At 31.0% G+C, this 24955-nt stretch overlaps 2 protein-coding genes and 1 non-coding gene across 7 annotated transcripts; all 3 read right to left on the bottom strand.

Moving 5' to 3' along the window:
• Positions 1-6799: 6799 nt before the first annotated feature.
• On the bottom strand, positions 6800-11523 carry LOC101217131 (probable serine/threonine-protein kinase PBL21). 4 transcript variants are annotated; one of them, XM_011659037.2, is made up of 7 exons: positions 11169-11523; positions 10720-11066; positions 10376-10554; positions 10086-10275; positions 8326-8717; positions 7624-7962; positions 6800-7227 (listed from the first exon to the last, which is right to left on the bottom strand). In XM_011659037.2, exons 2-6 carry the CDS (start codon positions 10820-10822, stop codon positions 7675-7677), a joined length of 1152 nt encoding a protein of 383 aa, XP_011657339.1. In that variant the 5' UTR covers positions 10823-11066; positions 11169-11523; the 3' UTR covers positions 6800-7227; positions 7624-7674. The 4 variants fall into 4 exon arrangements, with proteins under 4 accessions (XP_011657339.1, XP_004144242.1, XP_031743873.1 ...); XM_004144194.3 differs by having other exon boundaries at positions 10720-11523; XM_031888013.1 differs by having other exon boundaries at positions 10086-10301; positions 10376-10606; positions 10720-11522.
• A 2925-nt stretch (positions 11524-14448) lies between these two features.
• On the bottom strand, positions 14449-19086 carry LOC101208404. Of its 2 annotated transcripts, none has more exons than XR_004217387.1 (5): positions 18404-19086; positions 18093-18149; positions 17947-18022; positions 15537-15622; positions 14449-15048 (listed from the first exon to the last, which is right to left on the bottom strand). It is a non-coding gene; the product is annotated as an uncharacterized LOC101208404 (transcript). The 2 variants fall into 2 exon arrangements; XR_004217388.1 differs by having other exon boundaries at positions 18458-19086.
• Positions 19087-19092: 6 nt separating this feature from the next.
• LOC116401628 (pentatricopeptide repeat-containing protein At5g65560) lies at positions 19093-22330 on the bottom strand. Its single transcript, XM_031887172.1, has one exon. It carries the CDS (start codon positions 22133-22135, stop codon positions 19316-19318), a length of 2820 nt encoding a protein of 939 aa, XP_031743032.1. The 5' UTR covers positions 22136-22330; the 3' UTR covers positions 19093-19315.
• Between the last annotated feature and the right edge of the window lie 2625 nt (positions 22331-24955).

Genomic DNA, 24955 nt, shown 5'->3' with positions numbered 1-24955 from the left:
TTTTGACATGCCAGAGATTGAAACGAGAATAAGCTAAGAGATATTAACATGTGTCAATTGTTTGATGATAATAAGTTACTTATGAACTAGAGAAATTATAATATTTACGATTCATATAGAAATCAAGTGTAATAAATTTTGTCTTTCCATAATTTTGTTCTAGTAAAATCTCTTATATGTTTTAATGCATTTTGTCCGTTCTTTTATTTTATATATATAGTTAAAATTAATTAATTACATGAAAATCAAATTTAGGGTTTGTAAAATTTATATTATAATGTATAAATTTAAGTACTCCAATTTAACATGTACTCACTTTTTATTGTAATTAACATATTAGTTTATATATACAAATATACTCCAACTTATTTTTAAATATAAACCGGAAAGAACCCATGTAATAAAATTATTAATTAATTAATTACCTATATTTGTAGTTATGAATGATTAGTATAATATGAATTTATCTTTTTAATAATTATAATTATTTATTTATTTTATTGATTAATACATCATATAATGGTATAAATTCATCCAATGTATCCATCAAATTACCTTTCTACAAATACTTGTAATTAACAATTTCATTATTATTATTAATTAGATAAATATTTATTCAATTAATATATTAAAAATTTATAGAGTTTAATTTTAATTAATAATTTTACAAATGTAATAAAAAATAATTTATTTCCCTACCTTTTTAATAGCATTTTCATGCGTAACCAAATACATACATCTTTAATTTCGAGCAATCAAGATGATCCCTAAGGATTTCATATAGTTAATATTATTACTTGAGATTTTTTGAACAAAGATATTAAGAAAAGTTCTAATAAAACGACAGCTACATAGGTTAGATTTCTATCTATTAATTAGTTTAAATATCTATTAATATTTTTTAAATAAATAAATAATTATATTATCAAATTGAAATATTAATAATATATTGTTTAATGAATTACATTTCCATTCAATTAAAATAAAATTAGTGTTGATTTCAGTCTTAGATTTTGAATAAAGTTTCATGTTTTGTATTAGACGGTATGATTGTGCAGTTGACATTTTCATCCCTTTTGTTGTATTGAAACTGAATGAATTGATTTTCTATTCCCTTTGTTATATGATTTTAATTTCTTTTTAAATTAGTTGTGAGATTAAAATATTTGTCTCTATGTTTGATGCTCTTGATGATTTGTAGAAGATGATTTCATGTTTATTTTCTTCAAATAATTTTAATTATAATATGATCAATGAGGTTTAATTTAATAATTTGTATATTGTTTATGGTCCTAAGTTGCAAATATCAATATAAACGAAAGAACAAAGTTATGATGAACTCGCATGTTGTTACGATTTTGAAGGTTATTTTTCAACGAAAGTTTGGTTTCAACTTTGTTGTATGTAATTAAAGTTTGATGTTTAGACCTATTTGTCTAATTAAAATTTTTAGAAAAGATAGATGTTTTTAGTGTCACCAAATTTGACATTTTGAGTCCCAAGTTTTAAAAAATATATGTGTTTTGTACCTAAGTTTTTAAGTGTATGCAATTTTTTTTTAGTGATCTCCAGGTTTATAAGAATAAACTCGGTTGATTTTTGTGTTTTCGAAATGTATCTTTTTAGTTCTTGAGTTTATAATTTTTTTTACTTTTATTTTAAATATCATATAATTATTTTTAAAAAATTTTAAAAAAAGAAAATACTTGAAGACTTTTTAGAGTTATTTTTAGAAACTTAAAAGACTAAAAACGTAGAGTTTTTCACCCTCTTTCTAGTGGATTATAAAGTTGATATGGTAAATACACTTAAAAAAAAAGGGAAGGAAACTAGGTTTCCCATATGTTGATAGCCTACACCGTGAAAACGAAATTGTGGTAGAGCAATATAAACGCCATACAACAATTCCACCAACGAAACTAACTTGCAAAACAATGTTAGGATCAAAATCCAGTGAATTCTATATGAGGAAAATAACGTAAACAAGGTTAGAGAGTTTGTTAAAAAAGACTATAATAGCCGTTTCAAAACTCATAAACAAAAGTATACTTTTAAAACTAAAGAACCGAACACACAAATTTATCAAAATTTAAATACAAAAGGTAATTTTTTCAAAATTTAATTTTGAGTGTGTAATCAAATTTTCATTATCTAACGTTTATGATATCAATGTTTAAAATCTAAGGGAGGTGTTAAAAAAGTTGAAGAAAGAAAATAAAAGTATAAGCTTATACTATTATAATTGTAATTTAAAAAAGGAAAAAGGGAAATTAGTTAGATTAGATTTTAATTAACTAAGTGATGGAAATGTAATACATATCCTATAAGTTTGAACATTATTAATTATAAGATGGTCATGTTGACTATACTTTTATTATAAAATTCTTTTGGAAAACTTTATTTATATATGTAACATATTATGAAAAGTCATCAAATTCAATTTTAATAAAATTTGGTCAGGAATGAGGAGGATACATATAGTCTCAACTTTGGAGTACCCTTCTTATAAACTCACATATTTAATTCACCAATATACAACCAGACTTTATTGATATTCCAATTTTAGAAGATGAAATACAACTTTTTATTCAAACTCTTCTTTTCAATTTTCCTTTTTCATATAATGTTTTCATTTCTACAATAAATTCACTAAAAACTCTCTTTCCATTTAATGATCTATATTAGCTTAACATGAGAATTAAAAAGTCAAATTATTCGAATTTTACATCTTAATTTGGTGAGATGAACCCATTAAATTAAGTTACGTAATAGTATATATGCCTTGTTAATTAATGAAAAAGACAGCAACTTTATTTAGATTGGTTCATTGACGTACTGTTTCATTGACCTAGGGTTTGAATTTTCTACCTTTATATTATCAATAATTGTATATTGATATTTAGGTATAGTTTAAAATATTGGATTTTCAAAATGTAACAAAAAATAGATGGTTTTATTAAAAGAAAAACAGAACCAAAAACTCTAAGTGCAATGAAAAATTATTTTAGTCCAAAATATTTACAAATATATAACAAAAATTTTAGAATATGTAATACTTAGTTTCTTAAGTCTTGCCATTTGCTTTTGAAAGTGATATTTATGATGAGGTAATTTTAGAAGGAAAAAAAGTTACCCCATGCTCTTCTTCTCCTCCCATCTCCATCTTAGCATCTTCGTCTTCATCCTTATTGCCCATTGCTTCATTTTTGCTTTTGAAACACATCCAGATTCACCGTAAAACATTTTACAATGGCGGGTTGAAGAAGAGTGTTTTGCATTTCCATTATTCATAAAGATATACACTTTTTACATACATTTTCAAGGATTTCCATAGCCTCGGAAGTACCTTTAGAATCAACTCTAAGTTTGGGGTTTCTCTAAATCATCAAAGCTTCGTTCCCAACCCCACCGCTAGCCCGACCTCCTCTGCCCTCGTTCTCTGCAATTGAACCTCCATTGCCACACTTTTGGAGATCCCAATAACCATAAGCTAAGGAGACCCATTCCTCCCAACCAGCTTTATACATACATACGTATGTATATATATGTATGTTCTGGCTTTCTATATTAATTTTATGATTATTAATGAAACAGACTTAAAAATAAAACGTTAATTAATAATTAAAATTTTAAGGTAAAACTAATTATTCTATAACTATAGTGTAAGAATCATATATTTTATTGAATATTATTATCATTCATTGATATAGTATTCAATATATTCTAGTTTTAAAATCAGCTTAATAACAAGTCAAACCAACGTTTTATTAATGCATTATACACTAATTTACACTTAGATTGATATAATATTAAATTGAAGAGAGTAATGAATGAGTTGTATATAAATTAAAGGTCGAATAATGATCATAAATAGTATGTATGGTTAATCTAATCCATGATAATCATTAATTCAATATTTTTGGTATAATTTATATTTTAAATTATTTTAAAAAAATTATTAGATAATAAATAGTACGTATTAATTCAATATTTTTCGTATGATTTATATTTCAAATTATTTTAAAAAATTATTAGATAATAAACAGTACGTATGGTTAATATAAAAAATGGTTATAAGAATTTCAACCATTTTTGAGTCATTATATTGCATTCCTACTATCGTGCTAATTATGATTATACACTTATTTTATTGATTTTTATTAAAAAAATTAATTTATTGTGTCTCTTGTATCGAATAATTATTTTTTTACCTTGTATTTTTTTAATTACGTTAATATTTATATTTATTTTAATTAGACATTTTATTTTATTTGTGACGTTTTATTTTTAATCATTCTTGTTATGCATATGTGAATCAAAGAAGTATAATATGTGTCTATACCTTATTTATGATATTTTCGAGATTAACAAGATTTTCTCAATATCTCCTAAATATAAACTTATAATTCATAATCAATTTTCGAATTTTTAATATTTAAATCAAATTAGTTAACATTTATTTATTTAATTAATAAAAGTTATATTTAATAAATATTTTGTCTAAAAATAGAAAAATTCCTAAAATAATAGTAATCACTCGTTTAAATTTGAATTTGTTATATTTTATTTTATTATATACAATATTTTGGGTCAGACGTGGCTATGAAAACAATAAAAACAGTCCATTTCAGGAAAGGTTTGAATATCCAAATTCGACATTCTTAGTCCAATCTTTAATTAATTTAAACATTAAACTGTTGTATTTTTATCCTAAGTTTTAACCATTATTTCTCATTACCCAAAATATGCAAAATCCCACTTTTATCCTTAGTTTATGCTCACTTTGCTCTTTGGTATTAACTTTTACTTCAATATTTTTTTACGTCACGTAAAACTGTTTAATTGATTTTAATAACGACAAAAAATTTACTGAAAACAAATTTAATTTATAATTATATATTCAATGGATTGATAATCATGAACACCCATGACCCATCCTTCAAGGTGAGTATTTAATTTATAAAAAAATATTAATAAACTTCAATATCTAAAACTAATAATTCCTTAAACTTCAATATCTAATAACGATCTAAAACCAATTAATTAAATAGGACCAAATTTAAATAATGAAAATGATCAGATTTAGTCTTTCAAGTTTTACAAAATAGTAATTGGATCGTTAATACCCAATTACAGTTAATGTTAACACCTTAATCCACATATTGTCAAAAGTTAGATATTGTTAATAAAATATTGGATGATTAGGCAAAAAGAGAAAAAGACAAGTTTCTTTCTTTCTTTTTTATTCTTTTATTGTATTGAAAGAGGAATGAATAATTAGGGTATATAGTCCATTTGATTGCACATTAAAGCAAGAGAAAAAGGAGAAAAGAAAGAAAGAAAGAAAAGAGATGACCACTTGAAACATCCTTTAGGAGAGAAACTTTTGAATTAAAAAGAAGAAGAAGAAGCAAAAAAGGCCAAAGTATATCTAATAAATGTCAAAGTAACTGTCATCAACAAGTGTATTTTAGTATTTTAGTAATGTATTGTATCGTGTACTGTACTTTATGTAATGTTTGTCGTTTGACATCAAATGTGCAAGAAGAACAAAAACAAAAGGCAAAGAGAAAGTGACAAAAGACAATGAATTCCAAGACTTTTTTGGCAAACTCATCCAAAATTAAATACACACAGAAGAAAGAATAGGGGAAAACCAAAAAAGAAAAAGAGAGTAGTGACTTTCTTTTTCTTACAATTTTTTTGGTATAGAAAATGTGTAGCGAAGATGTCATTTTCTTATATAAATACTCAGAAATTTTCCACAAATTAATTAAACCCAATGACCCCTTAGATGGGGTTAGCCCAGTCAACTGTCAACCCCTTCCATCCCTAACATTATTCATAAGACTAATACTCAATTACACCCGTCTTCCACATTTCCATTACCAAAAACATATAGAAACCTATAAGAAAACATGTTTTTCACAGTCACGTAACAGCTTGTAAACTTGTAATTGAATGGACTACCCAAAGACAACACAAAATGCATCAAAATGTTTTTCAAAATGCACTCAACTAAGTTGTGTGTATAATGTTTACAAATCTAACCAAGAAATTCACCCATCAAATAAGAAAACAAAAAAACTTGCTATTCAGACGGGTTTGTTAGTTAAGAAAATGAAAACACCCATCAAGCCATGTTTTAAACCTATAAACACTACTTTCACCTTCAAATTTCCTCCTTTTCTATTTACTTTTTACCGTTGGTTTTAAACCAAGCCAAAATTTAAAAACTAAATTTTTTTTTTTTGAAAACTTGTTTTTGTTTTGGAATTTGAAAATTAAGATGCATGATAAGAAATGGAAAGGAAATAAGCCTCATTCTCAACAACCAAAAACCAAAAATGAAATTATTCAAATATTAAAATATGGGAACTAAACAAGCAAAAAAAAAAAAGAAAAGAAAAAAAATCAGTAAAGTGGGTTTGACTTTGGGGTTGCTATATTGGCTAAAATTTCATAGATCTATTAGGTCAGGAGATTGACTATTTTGAGGTGACAAAGGAAGAAACTTAGATTATTCAAAGCACTTACATCAATCCAGCTAACTATCCTAAAGGAAAGTCTTGGTGACGAAACTTTTAGGAGCTTTCCTAATTCATACACAAATTCTTCCATATAATAATAATGTTGCAAAAGGAGAGAAATGTTTGTTTTATTCATAACATAACTCTTTTTTTTTTTTTTTTTCATTTATACATATATATGTGTGTGTAGAAGTGTAATGTATTGCACAGAAGAAGAAAAAAAGAGAACTTTCTTCACCTCTCTAAAACATAAATAAAAGAAAAAAAAGAAAAAGAAAAAAGAAGAACAAATAGTATAGATGATAAGGTGGGGAAAAAATCAGGGACCATCTTACAGACTACATACACAGTTTTCATTTAGGAGTATTATTCATGTACAAAGATATATCAGAGCAAAGACACTGATATGTACCTTGGAACAATCCCAAGTAGCTCTCGCGATCATCTGACCTGAACCCGAGGCGTTGAAAACTTAACTCAAATAATACAGCAAATAGTCGATGCGTACCTTTTAACCAAGCTGCTTTTGGATGAAGTCGGGTGTAACACGTGTTTCTTCAAAACATTCCTATTCTGTTGAGTCAAGTGCGTAGTTCTGTACAGGTGATATAACTATTCGTTTTGAACGTCATTTATTACATTACAAAACATGCTTCACTCTGCTTTTATCTTACACGCTTCACAAATGTCTATGCACCTGAAAGAAAGCATATATATGAAAAGAAAACTCACATCAGTTCATAAAACAGTCGGATAACAGTACCAATAATAGTTGACTTTGTACTAACTGCTAGGGAGCATTGGGGGTAAAAAGTGAAGCTGTGAACTCCTGGGCTCATAGTGTAAGAAGTTAACAAGCAATTTTTTGCCTTTTAACTCCTTGGGCCCAAACATCCAGCAGTTGATTATAAAAGTGTACTAACATTTCGAAAAGCAGTTTCAAATCTTGAAGTTTAAAATCAAGCTTTCGTTTGATAACCCTTCGTCTAAAAATTTTCCCTCTAAGTATTAACTGAAAAAAAAGTAGGAAACTCATGCAAATAAAAGCAGGATAAAATGCTTTATAAAAAAAAACTCGAAATGTCAGACTTACATAGCTTTTTCAGCAACTTCTATACAGCAACTTTGAAGAAGTTTAGCAATCTTAAGGATCTGATTCCTGGGCATGGGTGTCTTTATTCTGTTGTGGGGGCGATATTTGTGATGAATTGTTAAACCTACGACAGCGTACTTCTCGTAAATAACTTTGAGAGGCCAAATACTCGAGTGCTACAACAATATCAGTAATAAGAGGGCGAAACAATGGTTGTTCCTGAAGACACATTGCAGTAATTGCAACTGCGTGTTGCAAACAACGAAGAGGGAACTGTCCTTCCAACAGGGGATCAACTAGTTCCAAAACCCTTCTTCGGTCGCCAAGTATAGGACGGGACTGCAAAATTAATGGAAAGTGATGAAACAAATTAGCCCAGGAAAATAACTGCAGTTATATTCTTAACTCTCAAAATATACATTGTATGGAGAATGACACAAAACTAGAATCCACAAAACTAAGCAAAAAACTCAAATACTTCAAATCAGCAAGTCAAATGGATCGTGCAAGAAGGACAGATGAGAACATGCACATTAAACAAAAGTAAGTGAGACTAAGCTTAACTGGCATGAAGTATGTGCTAACGACCAAAAAATCAGTAATTCAAAGCCCCCACCCTATTGTACTAATAAAAAAAGTGGGACTACAAAGTATAAACGGGTGTAGAATCTTTGAACAAAAAATGATTATTGAAGTACTGACCCAAACAACTAGGTTCTGCTCTCCTGGTCTCCTTTTTGTATCAATTACCTTGCGCCCTGTAATAAGCTCAAGTAGAACAACACCAAAGCTGTAAATATCAGATTTAACGGTTAATTTTCCACTCATGGCGTACTCTGGAGCACAATATCCATACGTTCCCATTATTCTAGTTGAAACATGAGTATTGTCACCAACAGGTCCCAGTTTAGCCAGGCCGAAATCTGAAAGCTTAGGATTAAAGTCATTGTCCAATAAGATATTAGCTGATTTCAAGTCACGGTATATGACTGGTGGATTTGCTTTGCAGTGGAGATACTCAATGCCTCGGGCAGCGGCAACTGCAATCTTCATCCTTGTATTCCAACTCAAAGGCTTTTTGTCAGTACCTATATCTGAAATAAAAAAAAATTCACCATAAAGATACCATGTTATTTGCTTCTTTTAATAGATCTATATCAACCCAGAAACCTTCAGTGAAACTATCAAATATCAAACTATTAAACCACCAATACATCCAAAAGCTTAAGCTAGTGGTTGAAGGAAAATTTAATTATATATCACCAATACAAACCATAATGGTTTTACTATGATTTGCGCATCCATAATCTGACTTTCTATTTACAACTGTTCTTCAGTTCAACTTCTTATTAAACATAAAATTTTCGAGTTGTAAGATAATATCTTAGTTGCTAGCATAAGACCTATTCTCAATTATCATTCAAAAGAGATGAGAAAAAAAAGCTATAGGTCAAAGCTATGAGAACAGTCATTGACTTGGAGGTCTAAAGATGGATATTATAGCGACTTTCATTAGTGACTAGTAACCCAAAAAGACAGAGAGAAAACTTGAAATTTTCATGATAACAAAAACTAAAGGTTAGAAAGTTGAAAAATCTTTTACATTATATAGGATAACATTACATCACAATTTATTCCAAAGAGATTCAGCTATCTTTCTAAGGAGGATATAATACCATAGCTTCATTGCATTTACGTATTTGAATGAGAATTGAAAAACTCTAACAAAATGTAATTAATAAGTCAATTATGTTAGATAAAATGATAAATTAACATAAAAAAGATTATAAATACGTTTTTCTGACTCTAGTATATCAATTAACTTATCATTGGCTTGGTTGATTCACCCAAGTCAATGGCCAAATTGGTCAAGTAGGATCAAGTCTAACCAGTCCCTCTCACGATCCATACAGAATTCTAGTGCTGCAGTAGTATCTGCCATTCATTGTTTGCCATAAAAGAAGCATTTAATAATTGTGTCAGACCCCTAAAATAAAATAATACAGCATAAAAGGACGAATTTTTATGAAAAAAGTATGTACTGTTGTAGTACTAGAAATCTTCCTATATGTGATATAATATGGATATTCACATGATCATACAACTATACCTTCGGAAAAACAGAATATAGGACTTGCAGAAAAGAAGACGTAACTCGTGTCAGAAACTGATAGCATAAATTTATTATATTTATAAGAAACAAAATAGTTCTTAATTGCTAAGAAAAAGTTCATATAATTTAACAAATTGAAAACGAATAGAACAGAGTTAAAAAAGCAACAATATGGGTACATCCCGACCTACCCATCTTTATGCATCCCACCCTCATCACAGACAAATTTTACAAAAAAAAAAAAAAAAAAAAAAAAAAGAAGTGAATTTGCTACGCAGATAAATGATGATCGGACAATTCGGTGGGATGCACCTAAGAATTTTTCAAGTGCAAAAAGAACAGCATTTACCAAAAAGATGGTCTTCCAGGCTTCCCATAGGCATGAACTCATAAACCAAAAGCCTTTGATCCCCATCAGTACAGTAACCAATCAAGGTGACGAGATTAGGATGGTGCAACAGACTCAACATGAGAACCTCCACAATAAATTCCTGAAAGCCTTGAAGCCCATCACGATTAAGCTGTTTAACTGCGACAATCTGCCCACAACAACAAATAGTAAAAACTGTAAAAGAAACTAATAGTTTCTAGCCATAACAAAGCTGACAAAATGCAATGAAACATTGAAACTTAAATTACCTGTCCTGATTCCAAACGTCCTTTGTATACACGTCCAAAACCACCCTCTCCAAGCAAATTTACTTCCTTGAAACCTCTTGTAGCCATGGCGAGTTCACGGAACGTAAAACTACGAGCAGCTGCGCTCCTCTTCGGACAGCTTTCATGCTTGCTCTCACCTTCTTTTCCCCTCCATGTACCTGAATTTCAATGGTTCATAGCCTGATTATAAGAGTATTACCCAAATGCACACTGAAGAAGCACAAATAAGAGCAAGATTATCAACACCAACATGCCTTTAAGTCATTACAACATTTCATAAATCTGATATATAAAAAGCAAAAGCGGGGGAAAATAGAACAAACCTGAGGAATTAGCAGAATGGCGGGATTCAAATCGAATACGACTATCAGTTTCGACCCGGCTCCCATCTTGAGTACGAGAAATACAAGAAGAAAAGCAAGGCATATTGGGCGAACCCAAAATAAAAAGAAAACCGCAACCGAAATCGGGAATTTGTTAACAGAACAGAAGAACCCAAATCATTCGCTGCAGAGAATCATTCCCTCCTCCTCCTCCTTCCCCCTCCGAAACGGAGAGATTAAGAGAAGAAAACCCTGAAACAAAAACTCCCCACCCCGAAAAAGAAAAAGAGAAAAAGAAGAAAAGGGGTGGTGGAGATTAGTGCAGCAAAGAAGACAGCGTCAAGAATCTGCAATGAGAAAGAATGAGAAATATTGAGAAAGGGGAGAGGGGGTTTAGAAATAGAGAAGGGAACAGAGGAATGAATTGCAATGGGGAAAAAACAACAAACCCAAAAATAGAAAGAGGGAGAAGCAATTTAGCGCCACAGTTAGCGGAGAGTGGCTCCTGAATCATACCCATCTTTTTACTTCTCTCTCTTTTTAATTCTTTATTTGGGGAGAAATAAAGAAAGGAAGAAAATGGATATGGATTGCGTTCGGTGGCGGTGGGCCTGTTCTCCCACGCTGCACCCTTCTCATTTCCCAAACTTCTGACCGGCGGTTAAGTTCATTTTACGGAATTGGCGTTGTAAAATGATGTTATCTACGAGAAATGCCATTGGAGAGTTTCCATTTGGGGAGGCCAAAGGAAAGTGTTTCTATCAAAGTCACCCTCACTCTTTCTTTCACCACTCCCTCACTCCCTCACTCCCTCACTCCCTCCACCCTCACTTTCTTACTCTTTCTTTTCTGTAACAAAATATCATCAATTCAAAATACTATTTGTAGCCACTTACAGTTGTTTGTTTCCAAATACAAATTTACAATTGATCATTTTTTGTTTGTCAATCATGTTGTACTTTAACGGTTTCTTTCAATGATCAATTCGTCTTATTCATGCCTATTTACCTTTATTATCAAAATAGCAATTTTAGCGTTGAATGTTCCTCTTTTTCAACCTTCCAATATTATTTAAGGAACACAAAAGGTAATAAGTTTCAAATATGTTTTACTTTTTTAAAAAATTAGTCATCAGGTCATGAACTATTTAGACCAAACATGTGTGTAATACATTTGAGGCCAATGAAACCAAAAAAAATTGAGATGATTTTGGGTGAAAGAAGATGACATAATTTTTAAGTAAGCTAGTCTAGACAGCTCACGACAACGTCAATTGTTCTACATGTTGAAGGAGGTGAGACGACGATGATAACGTAGGAAAGAACCAAACAATGGTAGCAAGATTATTAAAAGGAGAGAAGAAAAGACACACTATAGAAGTTAAGAAAAAACAGAGGGAAGAGTGAAAGCCACCAAAATTACCCAAACTTCACTCAAACGAGAATCAAAATACAAGTAAAAGATAAAAACAACGTCCCGTTAGTTTTTTCATACCAATCAATTAAATATAGATAATTTAAAGTATCATTTTTTTCCTTTATTTTGAGAATCAGATATACATTGACTCTCTAACCTTGAGAAGGGGTATGTTTTGTTTCTAAACCATCAAGTAAATGTGATCATATATATATATATATATATATATTTAACTTTTATTAGCTAGTGCTTATTATTTTATATGCTAACATTTAGATACTTGATGATTATGTAGCTATTGAAAAAGAATTGAGGGACACATTATTTCTATAAGTTATCATATCATGTATCTCCTTCAAATCATTAATGTTGGAATTGACTTTATTGCCCATTTCATAATCATTCTTCAAACTTCTAGTAGGCATGTCGATTGGTATTTTGGTAAATTTTTTAGTCTATAAAATCTACACTGGTTGCTCCGTGTTGGAGATGAGATCAAAAGCTCCACATTTGTTAGATAAATGAATGACAACTATCTCTATTAGTATATACAACATATCCCAAAAGTAAAGACATGAGAGTTAATAACGTTCAAAATGAATAATATCATATCATTATAGAGATATTTGAAGAACCGTTCTTCCTACTCAAATTTTGACTTTCTATTTATTGTTTGATTTCGTAAATTTTTTGTTCTTTTTGTTAAAGCAGTAGAAATTAGTAATTAAGCAATTGAATAAAAGTCAGTTTTTATAAATCTAAACTTATATTCAACAAAGAACCTATGTGGTTTGAAAACAAACTTCTTGATCAAATTATCAAATTCATGTAATTTATAGCAAACAAAAGTGTTATAGTTATCATACTCATCTAACTAAAACCTTCTCTAATAACACTATTTAGTCTTTTATTTTTTATTTTTCAATTTTATTCTTGTTTTTCTACTAAATTTTAAGGATGATTTTTTTTTTTTATCCTTTCTAAACAAATATGTGAGTTGTTAGTCAAATTTCAAAAACCAAAGTTGATTTTTTAAAACGAGACCATAACAAATAAATTTATAAGCTTAATTTAAAAAAGAAAAAGAAAAAAAGATTGTTGTTGTTCTAGAGATTGAGTATTTAATTAACAAATAGTTAAAGTAAAGTAAAGGTTAGACAAAAGGTAATCTATGGTTAGATTCCCCAAACCAAGCAATTGAGTGAAGAAAAAGAAAAAAAGCAGTAAATTTAGCTTTCTATTTTATTTTTATGGAAAAGATGTGTTTTGAATGATAGTGGAAGAAATTTGAATGATTTCACATTTTGGGTTTGCATTTCACATTGACCTAAGGCCCCTACTTATTTTTCATTAAAACATTATGGGGAATGATGACTTTATAGATCTTGTCCAAATATAAAATCTAATCATAACGTTTTAAATATAGTTGCCGACGTTAAAAGTGGGATATCAAATGTATTAAAATGTCAATAGAAACGTTGTTAGAATAGTATCGATAACATTGACTATCAATTTCTATCGAACATGAATGATGAAAAACCCTAGTACAAGTACAAGTGTGTAATTGAAGAAATTATGATATTACACCCATTACATTTTCTTTTCTTTTTTTTCAAGTAATTAAACAACCGTCGTGGAAGACAAGTTAATTATATTGATCCCAAAAATAGAGATAGAATAAGATAGAAGAGACTGAAAATGTGGATGAGATTGATTATGAAGACACCAAAAACAAAAATATACTTGAATTCATCAACCAAGTGTAACCTATTACATTTTTTGTATTATTCTATTCTGTTTGATAATAATTGTTATCAAATAAATGTCATTGGAATTAAATTTTCAATTTTAATACACGTTATATCCTGATATATAAAGGTATACAATTATATTTAAAATAATTAATATATATTTCAACGTAATTACAAATATAGTAAAATATGTCTAAATTTATCGATCATAGAAACTCATCACTAATAAACCATATTGTAAATATTGATCTATCACATAAGAGTTTGACAACAATATAAATCTTTCACTAATAAATTTTGATATATTTACGATTTCTTAGAAAATTTGCTGAACACATAATTATTATCCCTAAATTGTAAATATTTACTTCTCCAAAAACATAAAAAGGTTGAAAACAACCTACTTTATTATTTAAAAAAAATACAAGTAGAGTTCAAAATCTCACTGGAGACCACATAGAATCACAATTTAAAGTCTACATACGTAATTGAAACTTAAATGTATAAACTAAATAGGCATGTTAAAGATTAAGACCAACTAAATTTAGTGTGACAAAAAGGCTTTTTTCCACACATATTTGAGTTATTGGATAAACAAACAGGCAAATCCATAATAAACTCCAGCATAAGTAACATCATTGCTGAATCTACTGGGAGCACTATTCCAGTTAGGTTGACTAGAAAGGCACACATTAAGTATTATTGAGAACTAATTTTAATCCTCAAACATTTGTATAACTCAACAACTCAACGGTTAAGATATTCATACATCTTTTAACTAGAAGCCAAGAGTTCGTGCTCCAAAAGTGATACTCTTCATCTTAAATGATAAGATTTAAACTTGCAACCAAATTTTTAAGAGCACTAAACAAGAGAATCGAAGCTTCCTTCTCAAAGGGGGTGGTACACCACAACACAGTTGGTGAAGGTTGCTCCTAGAACTCCTAAGAACATACAACTCTAGAGTACAGAAGCTCACATTGGGGTCTTTAGTTTATAAGTGCAGTGGATGAGAAGGTATCCATCTCCTATAACATTTCCTTTGCAAAGTACTTTTGGAGACGAGATTTTTCTTTTTGAACTTCACTTAAATCTCTTAGAAGAAAATTTTCCTTGCGATAAAAGAATTCTCTCGGTCTTGAAAGCTTCCTGAACCCTCGTCCTGGAAACAATTCAGGTGTGACTTAGTTCATGGAATGAATATAACTCCTACAAAATGTATCACCATCATGATCGAGTGTCAAATATGTTCGAAGCATTACATCCACATAAATGATTATCATGAGCAGTAACGTTCTACTTTTTTGGCTATCAAAAAGCTATGTTGCACTCGTTGCTTCGGCCTAATGGATATCAAACTTTGAACAATTTCATCCCAGTAGAATGGAATTGCATATAATTCTAAATTTCCAACAGGCTCCACACAAGCATATCATATTAAGACCATTGGTAGAACTATGAAACTAAAATATGTTTCCTAATCCTTGTAATGGTGTTTGTATGTTGCAATATATCTATCCATGTATGGGGCAAAGAAACAACCCCATCTGTCAAATTGAAAACAAAATAAAACATTGAAATGTTCAACTATGAAGTGGTGACTAATCACATGTTTCGAAAGGATACCATGTCAGTAGTAGTAGTAACTACCTGTACGGAGACCTGAAGTCGCATTTATCAGATCCTTCTTAATTTCCCCATTTCAGCATGCCCTTTCTCCTTTGTTAACTCTTTGCCTGTCACCATGAAACAATTCTGTCCACATAAATAATATTACGCCAGCTTCTAAATAGTTTTAAGTTGCATTATTATTTTACAGGGGAGGGAACTTGCAATCAAAATAGAAGATTATATTCCAGTCTCACTTAAAATGACAATAAACATTTTTTTAAAAAAACATGTCAAATATTTGAATTGACAAATGACCGATGCCATATTTATAGAATTAATTAGTCCCAGGACACTTTCAATTTATAGTTTACAGTAGTTCAATGAATCTCATACACATTTAATATCAAGTGCTTGAATGTTCAAATCTCTCTTTTCATCAGTGCCTTCGTTTACTGCAACAATTTTGCTCGCTCCTTCAACCACAGCTGTGCCTAGTGCTACTCTTACATTGCTCCTGAAACAATGTGAGACCTTTGACTGTACCACACCACTGCAACCAGGATGAGTCAACTACTTGTTCGGCGTTCATTGTGACAGCAGGTATAAGTACTCGCCTAATATAAAAAATCAGAAGACAGCATATATCTGATGGCCATGTGTTAACCAAATTGGACATTGACACATAATGTATTTGGTAAGAAGAGCCAACCAACTGTCCAATAAGAAGTTCGGTGATCACAAAATTACTAAATTTACCACAATTTTTGTGTCAACCGATCAAAGAACTCAGAAGTTCAAGCTCTGCACAAGCAAAACCAGGATATTGCTATTGGTCTCTAAAAGGGAAAAAAAACTATACTAAGACAAAATGGTCCACATGGAGAACAACTGAAAGAGAGAAAACCCAACAACCCAAGAGGAGCCAACCCACAATAATTACTTTTGGTTTGAATGAAAGTTTCCAAACCATCCATCATTGAAAGGGTCTTCTCGGCACATCTAATGTAACACCCGCATTCCAATCCCTATATATTGAACATTTTCCACGTAGCACAACCTGACATACAACTTATTTTTGTCCACCCACCACAAACAGATCTTTTGTAAGTTCCAGTATGATTTTCACTGTCACCCTTCAATTTCAAACAAAACTGTCCAAGAGTGCACCATGGTTCCAGCATTCTTTTCCGTGACCCTTCAATTCAAATAATATTGCCGAAGAGTGCACCAGCTTTTACTTCAGCAAAGAAGCTTACCCTGCTACTTACGTCCATAAAATGAAAGGGGCTAATAGCTGTTGGGTATATTGGATTCGAACAGGTTCAACTTACTCCTAATGTTAGTCAATAAAACAGGTTCATCACCGCATTCTTGATGTTAACAAATTCCTCGGTGGCAATTGTTTTAATGCAAATCTCCTTAAGGGAGTTGTGTTCAGTTTGCAAATTGCTAATGACAGCTTTGACATATATTTTATCACTCATATCAAATATAATAAACTTTCAACCAAGAAACTTATGTTTAAGGGCTATTTTTCAGGCTTTTGTACTTTAGACAGTAAAATCTCCTTAAGGCTTTTGTACTAGTGTGAAAAACTTTGGTTTATTATTAGGATATTAGCAGTGAGATAATGTAGGGGGACGTTTCGTGGGACTACAGTAATTATTAGGCACAATATATTTATTTTTAAAAGGCTTGAGCGTTCTGCAAGTGATATTTGGTCCCTTATTAAATTTAAATTTTTCTGTGGGGTTCAGCAACAAATCTTTTGATAAGATCGATATATGGAAGTCTTATTTGATTGAAAGAACTTGCCCTAGGGTCGCCACGGTTCAGCAACAAATCTGGCTCGGTAATTCATCCAAAAATCAATAATAAATAAAGAGATAAATACAAAGGTAAGAAAGTATTATGGAGAAGAGGGATGGGAAGAATTTGGAAGAGTAATTTTGGGAGCCTCTCAAGTTGCTTGGGGTTTAGTACTGTAAATTTCCATGTAACCTGTAAATGCAATTTCACTGTTTATATTGTAGTACAAATTAATTCTGAGCTATTTTCTGTCAATATCCATAGAAATGTCAAGGACCTACCATTATTATCCTTTCAATAGGAGATCTCATCATATTTTCTGGTATTGTTTCCCTTGGCCTTGTCAATATATTATATTATTCTCTCAGAAAAAGAATGTCGGATAAATTTTTTCCACCTAATTACTTTGATATTATCACTTCAACTCTCTGAAGAAGGATAAGAAAGAACATAAAGTTAGTATTGATTGAATCCCACACAAATAGGTTAGGCTGAAGTCTGAACCTCATTGTGAACCTTATATGTGTAGAATATTTATGTGGAAAACCAAGTGTTCCGTAAGCTTTTAAAATGAAGAGAAATCAACTGAGTAGAAGAGCTAATAACCCAATGATCAAAGTTACTAGGATGAGAATTGAACCTTCTAAACAAGCTACAGGAGAGCTTGACTCTCACAACGAGTATGCCAGCTTCAATCAATTTCTTCTTGCTCTGTCCTGAAGAGGTGCTAAATATCACTATGCCATTCATAGTTGACATTGAATTAGAGAAAGAAACGTGGAATACCTGGTTGAAAGTTTATGGCAGCTTACATTTGTGTAATTGATGCATAATTGCTCAAAACTGCACAGAGTAAAGAATAAACTTAGTCAAAATAGTGGTGATAGTTCTCAGCTATACTAAAAAAAGTAACTTCTCTGATGTTACCTATTATTTAAATATAACCAATTACAAAATAAACTTCAATGACCTTATGCTCGATTACAGCATCCAACCAACAAACTAAAGCATATTGAAAAAGCACAAGAACTCCTAAAAAATACTGGGATTTACAGTTTCTCATTTACGTTCAGGATGGGTATGTGAGTCAAACCAACCTTTATAGCAAAGAAACGAGGTGAAAGAAAGCTAAAGGTCCTACCCCAACCAACCTTTACATCAAAGAAATTGAAGGATATTTCACGAGAACACTCAAGTCTAGTTTTCTACTGAAGTCTAAGCTTTCATCAATATATTAACTTTAAAAGTCCCTGTACCTACAATAAAATATTCGAGATTAATCTAATCAATGAGAATGTGAAACTGACAATCTAGTTTAAGAGTTCTTGACAAGTGTCAAAATGTCAAGGTAGTTCATACGTGAAGGAAAACAAGAAGTCAGAAACCAATTTACATCATCCACTTCATAAACAAAAATAATATTTACATCAAGAAAGAAGAACATGAGTTATTATCTTAATGTTATGCCAAAAATCATATCTTGTCGAAATGCTTGTCTTCACAGGAAACTGTTTAATGAAAAGAGGACACTTGAGCTCTATCTCAAAATCAACAAACAAATGAGAAGTACAACTCCATTACATAAATTCCCTAACGAAACATTTTATTGATGAAATATACAAAAGGAAGGTAAGAATCACCACAAACCACGAAAGTTAAAAAGGGCTGTCCAATTAATAAAAGTTGTCTGATAGCTGTTGAGAGAAGAAAGCTCGAAGAGAAAACAATCATATGAATTTTAAATGTATAAGAGAATATACAAAATGAAAAGAGTAGAAGAGCTTGCCTTCCCATTATTACTGAAGTTCTACTCGTTCAAGCACAATTGCCTATAGTGTGGTACCCACTCAAAAATTCCAAATGTGTACCCTTCCCTGAGCAACATCAACCTTCAATCACTAGAGAGCTAGTAGCAAAGGTGATAAAGTATCTAGTGGGTAATGATTTTGCATTCATCAGTATACACCACTGAAAGAAAATAGGGTTGTCGTCCTTGAAACTATAAATGATTAATCAATTTCCTGAATACCATCAAATCCCTCAATCAACATACTGTATGTCTTAGGATGAATTTGGCAACCTTGTGTCTCCATGATGCCAAATAGATCAGAGCATTTATCAGAAAGGCCCTTCTTAAGTAAGCCATCGATGAGTACTTTCCAAACCATTTCATCATAATTATATTCACACTGAAGAAAACTACAAAACACTCTTTTTGCTTTCTCATCATTTCCTTCATCATACAGACCACAAAGCAGCAGCTTGCAAGAATCTAAATGTGGTAAATGTCTATTCTCTATCATTATGTCTAACCACCTAATTGCTTCCCCGTACAATCCCAATTGACAAGAACAACCGAGAAGAGAGTTATAAATGTCTTCATTAGGTGATTGTCCCTTTTCTTTCATATGATCAAACAATCTGTGAGCTACTTCCAAGCATCCAACCTTGCAAAGACCTGTAATAAACTTGCCATAAGTATTAGCATTGGGAGCACACCCATGCTCGGCCATTTTGCCAAATAAATCCAAAGTGAATTCATAATCTACTCTCCTCCAACAGTTGGAAAAATCATTTGATGCAACCCCTGATGACAAGTCACTCAACTCTGAACTGCTACTTACTTCTTTAGGCTTTGCATTTGAGAGATGTTTAATTAAACAAGAATATGTGTAGTAAGACGGCTCACAACCAACTTCATGCATACGCTTCAGAATGCCAAAAGCACCATCAATTGATCCAAACCGTCCATATGCATCAATGAATAATGTATAAAGCATAGTGTCTGGCATTATTCCTTTTGCATTCATCTTACAAATTAAAACCTCTGCGTCTTTTAGTCTACCATGGCTACAATATGCATGAATAAATGCAGTATATATAAATACATCAGGATGAGAACCTGTGGAAAGCATTTGATCAAACATATCATGGGCTTGGTCAAACTCATCATCTTTTAATAAATTATCTATAAGAATGGTGTAAGTATCAGCAGCAGGCTCAATGTCCCTCTTTATCATTATGTCCACAAGTAAACGAGCTTCTTTAAAATTTTTCTCTTTGCAATATCCATCAATCAAGGAATTATAAGTAATTGAATTTGGAACACATCCAGCACTAAGCATTTTATCAAGCAAGAAACGACCATCACTGACTTTTCCAACCTTGCAATAGCCATCAATCAAAGTACTGTATATTACTTCATTTGCCTTTATGCCTTTCTCCTTAAGAGACTCAAAGAGAGAACGAGCTTCTTCAACCAGCCCTCTTTTACAGAGTGTATCTATGAAGACGCTGTAAGTCCACTCATCAGGAACCAAACCACTTTCATTCATCAAACTAAGGAGCTTATAAGCACTGCCCAGATCCCCCTCTTTACACTGTCCATGGATCAATATATTGTAGGTAACAACATTTGGTTGAAGCTTCCGCTCAAGCATTTTATGAAGTAGTGACATGGCCTTGTGGATATTTTTTCCCCTGCAAAACCCCAGTATCAATTCGTTATAAGTGCGAGCATTTGGGCTACAATTATTTGATTCCATGAGACTCAAAATTTCCAAGGCACTCGCACTCAATCCTTTCTTGCAATAACCATCAATTAAGGCATTGTACGTGACTACACTTGGAATCAATCCTTTCTCAAGCATCCCATTTAGAATTTTCTTGGCATCATCAAAATTGCTGTCCTCGCATAAACTACAAATAAGAACCGTATAGGTATGTACATTTGGCTGACAATGCTTCTCAGTCATCTCCTTGAACATATTAAGTGCTTCTGTTTTCCTGCCCAACTGACACAATGCAAATATGATAACTGTGTAGGTACGCACAGTAGGCCAACAATTATCCTCATGCATTTGTGAGAACAATTTAAGAGCTTCATCAACCCTCCTGGCTTCACAAAATCCATGAATCAGATTGGTATAAGAAACCTCGTTTCTGAGGCAACCTTTATTTGGCATTGATAGAAAAATGGCATTTGCAGCGTCTACATTCTTATTCCTACAATATCCTAATATCAAAGAAGTATAAGTAAATGTATCCAAACTCAAACCGGCTTGCACTATCTTACTGACATACAGCTCTGCTTCAACTACGTTACCCAATTTACAATATCCATTGACCATTGTGTTGAGTGTAAAAATATTTGGTGTAACCATGTCATCCAACATCTCTAAATACACACTTTTCATTTCATCAATCATGAGAAACCTAGACAACAACATCAAGAGCATGTTATAGCACCTAAGAGTGAGCTTAAATTTGAAAGCGTCCACCCGGCGGTTCATACTCCGCAGCATTTCCAACACGAACAGCGCATTCTCTGATGAATCCGTAGACTTAATCATTAAAATTCGCATATTTTCAGCAATGCGGAGGTACCCATTTGGAACAAGGATATTTAACATAGAAACATGGGATTGAACATTGTGTTTGAATCCATGCTTCTGCCCGATCCAATTGAAAAACGCAAGAGCAGTTTGTGGATCGAGATTGAGGGCGAAAAGAGCAGAAATATGGGAGGGAGCAATAGAAGGGATAAGATTTTTGAGAGAAGGATGTTTCTGCCAATTGGGGCGAGAGAGAATGGAGAAGAGTTGAGCGGGTATATCATGTTCTACAGAAAAGCTTTGAGGAAGAGATGCAGGTGATGTGAAAAATCTATGCGTGATTGAAAATGTAAGTCTAAGCCTGAACCCAAGGACGACGAGAAGCTGACCTGATTTGATAATGGCAGTGGAATTTCTAATCATCGTGGGGCATCGAACGGGGGTGAAGACTCCATGCATAAATGAAGAGTTTGGCAATGAAGTAAAAAGATTCATCAAGCAATAACCGACCCTTACAGCCCAGATTCGAAAATCTCAGGAATCGGCAGACTGAGGTTTCGAAATAGTCTATCGTCGGCGATGGAGGTCCAATGCGGCGGGGATTTTACCCTTCTCGCCGGTCCAGGAAGAGGAGAGGAGGAATATGGGGGAAAAAGAAAAATGGCGGAGAAAATAAATGGGAAAGAGAATAAGTACTCAATTTAACACATCCGAATTTTCATTTTATAAAAATGTTTGGGCCTAAACTCTGTATCTCAAATTTGTTTTTTCGAAATTTTTGGTATAACTTTGCTACACCATTCCAAAACACACAATCTTACAAATTAGAGATTCAAATATAAATTTTACCTCAACTTTTAAAACTTATTAAAAATATCCCAACGGTTCAAATTTTTTAATGAAAATTGTTAGAAAGTGTTTATTTGTTTTTTTTTTTTTTTTGAAAATATAAGATAATCAAAATCTTAGATACTCGAATTATTTATAAATATACGAAATCGTTAAGTTCGTGTAACTCTAGTATGTTTAATAGGAAACTTTTGTAGGTATTTGGAAAATGTTTTTATCATCATCTTTGGTACAAGTAAATTTATATTATGTTTCAATAATCGCCTTACCACTATTTAATCATTTTATATGATTTGAGCTTATAACATATTTGTTTTTTTCTAAATTATTACCATTTATATCATTTTTAATTTATATGTTGTTTAAATTTAAATATGTGATGATATAATAAAAAGTGATATATAGGATTGAGTTCTTATTTTAATGGAGAATTTTTTAAAATGAAATAATCGACAAACTATTTACGTTCCATAACAAAATTATAATTTAATCCAAGCTCAAAGTATTCATATTTTTTAGGTAAATAGTTTTTATTTTCTTATACTCATATAAATTTCTCTGTTTTAATTATATACTACAAATAAAGATCAATATGTCTGTGAAAGAAAAAAAATTACAAAAATAGTAAATGAAAACTTAAGAAACTTAGAAAGATCTTACCATCCAAAACTCTTGAGATACCCTATAGAATGCCCAATAATCTCTAGATGTTGAGACATCTTATACTACTACGAATTCTTGGCTAGTTTTTAAAGATTTGGACACAAATGATGGTTTTGATCATATATTTTTTTAGTCAACAAAAACTTAGCTCAACTAACATCTCATTATCCTATTAGCCACAAGGTTTTGAGTTCAACAAAATAATATGATAGTCGAGATGCCCACTTCATGAGAATTGAGGATGCGAGTAAAACAAATTATCCCTTAAATTTTTTTGTTTCAAAAGTACCCTTTAATTATTGAGAAGTCTCGTAAATACTTGAACTTAAAAAAGTTGAAGTATTTTCGTTGACCTAAATTTTACATCAATTTTCTGATCGACCAAAATTTAAAGTTATTAAAACATAAAATTTCAAAATATCACACAAAATTTTAAAAAACAAATTCCCCCTTAAAACATACTAAACTAATAAGTACTAATTAAACACACAAATGTATTTGACTATTAACATGTTAAACTTTTGAAAGTATTTTAATATTTTCAAAAGTTTTAAAAATACTTTTAAACTAAAATAATAATAATGATAATAAATACTCTTATTGTTATATAGCACAAGTTCCATAGTTTAGTAAGATATATTAACTCTAACAATAACAAAGAAAATAATAGAAGCACCAAAAGATTTTAGGACTTGAATTATTTAATTATGTTCTATGTTAATAATTTAGCAAAGAATAGAAATGTTACATTTTAAAAACCTAATGAAAACTAAACTCAAAAAGTAATTAGTACATTTGACAAACGATGTATTATCCTTTTCATTTTCCCTACAGTTGAGAGAATACCATTAATTAATAACACAAAGTTAGCTACAAAAAAAAAGCAAACACCCACATGTCATGGTAGTTAGGCACTTGCCTTACCACATCATGATCATGATATGTTTCTTGAAACCCTATACATTGTTTATCCTTGCCCGGCATTGATCGATTTCGTCCAATACACAATGTGCAAGGATTGTTATATATTTGGCGTTGCTCCCTTAGTATTACCTTCGAATATTTGCACAAGCGAATTGAAAACAAGTCTTTGTAGCCGATTATTCAATAACCATACTATAGCAGTAAAATGAGGTTCTTACCATCTTACTAACTTTGGGAGCAGACTTAGTTTATTATTAGATTGGACCATAAACAAATTATTAATTATTATAGGGTTAAAATGAACTTTTAACCTAATTTTAATTACGAACAACTTGTGAATAATCAACTTGCACGTAATGATTAGGTTCAAGATTACTTACTAGTACAACTCTAAATCTTCAGTGAAATAACCTATAATTAATGAATAACGAAAAACTAATTTTGTGTTAGTTTATTAATACGATCTTCTAACTAGTTCATACAAATAATTCAAGGTCAACGAGGAGAGAGTAGAACTCACCAAATAGTTAATGGTAAATATTCACTCTAGCCTTGTCTTTTTTTTAAAATTGTTATGAAGAACTCACAATTTGATGATCCAATGCGTCGGTTAATTAAGTGATCAGTTTAAAGTGTTTATTTATTTGATGTAATAACTCAAATGTGGATCCAGCAGAATGTTTAATTTACCATTTTTATTTTATTAAAAAACTACGAGTACGTTTGAATTAAATTAAGAAAAAAATATTTTTCAATAAATTCATATTTGAGTTTAAACTATTTTTTCTAAAATTTATTTTAAATATACTTAAAATTATATTTTGAGTGGTTTCTAAAGACTTTATTTTTTGAAAAATAACTTATTTTATAAATTAAACA

The sequence above is a fragment of the Cucumis sativus genome, chromosome 6 (genome assembly GCF_000004075.3).
Source record: "Cucumis sativus cultivar 9930 chromosome 6, Cucumber_9930_V3, whole genome shotgun sequence".
Taxonomy (NCBI): domain Eukaryota; kingdom Viridiplantae; phylum Streptophyta; class Magnoliopsida; order Cucurbitales; family Cucurbitaceae; genus Cucumis; species Cucumis sativus.
This window is presented reverse-complemented; position numbering and strand designations above follow the sequence as displayed.

Excerpts from the sequence above, each read along its gene's own strand:
- LOC101217131 (XM_004144194.3), bottom strand. The coding sequence starts at position 10,822 with ATGCCTTGCTTTTCTTCTTGTATTTCTCGTACTCAAGATGGGAGCCGG. Across the intron at positions 10,555-10,719 it reads CCATTCTGCTAATTCCTCAG|GTACATGGAGGGGAAAAGAA; the intron begins GTTTGTTCTATT and ends ATTGAAATTCAG. Across the intron at positions 8,718-10,085 it reads CCTGGAAGACCATCTTTTTG|ATATAGGTACTGACAAAAAG; the intron begins GTAAATGCTGTT and ends TTTTTATTTCAG.
- LOC116401628 (XM_031887172.1), bottom strand. The coding sequence starts at position 22,135 with ATGAATCTTTTTACTTCATTGCCAAACTCTTCATTTATGCATGGAGTC.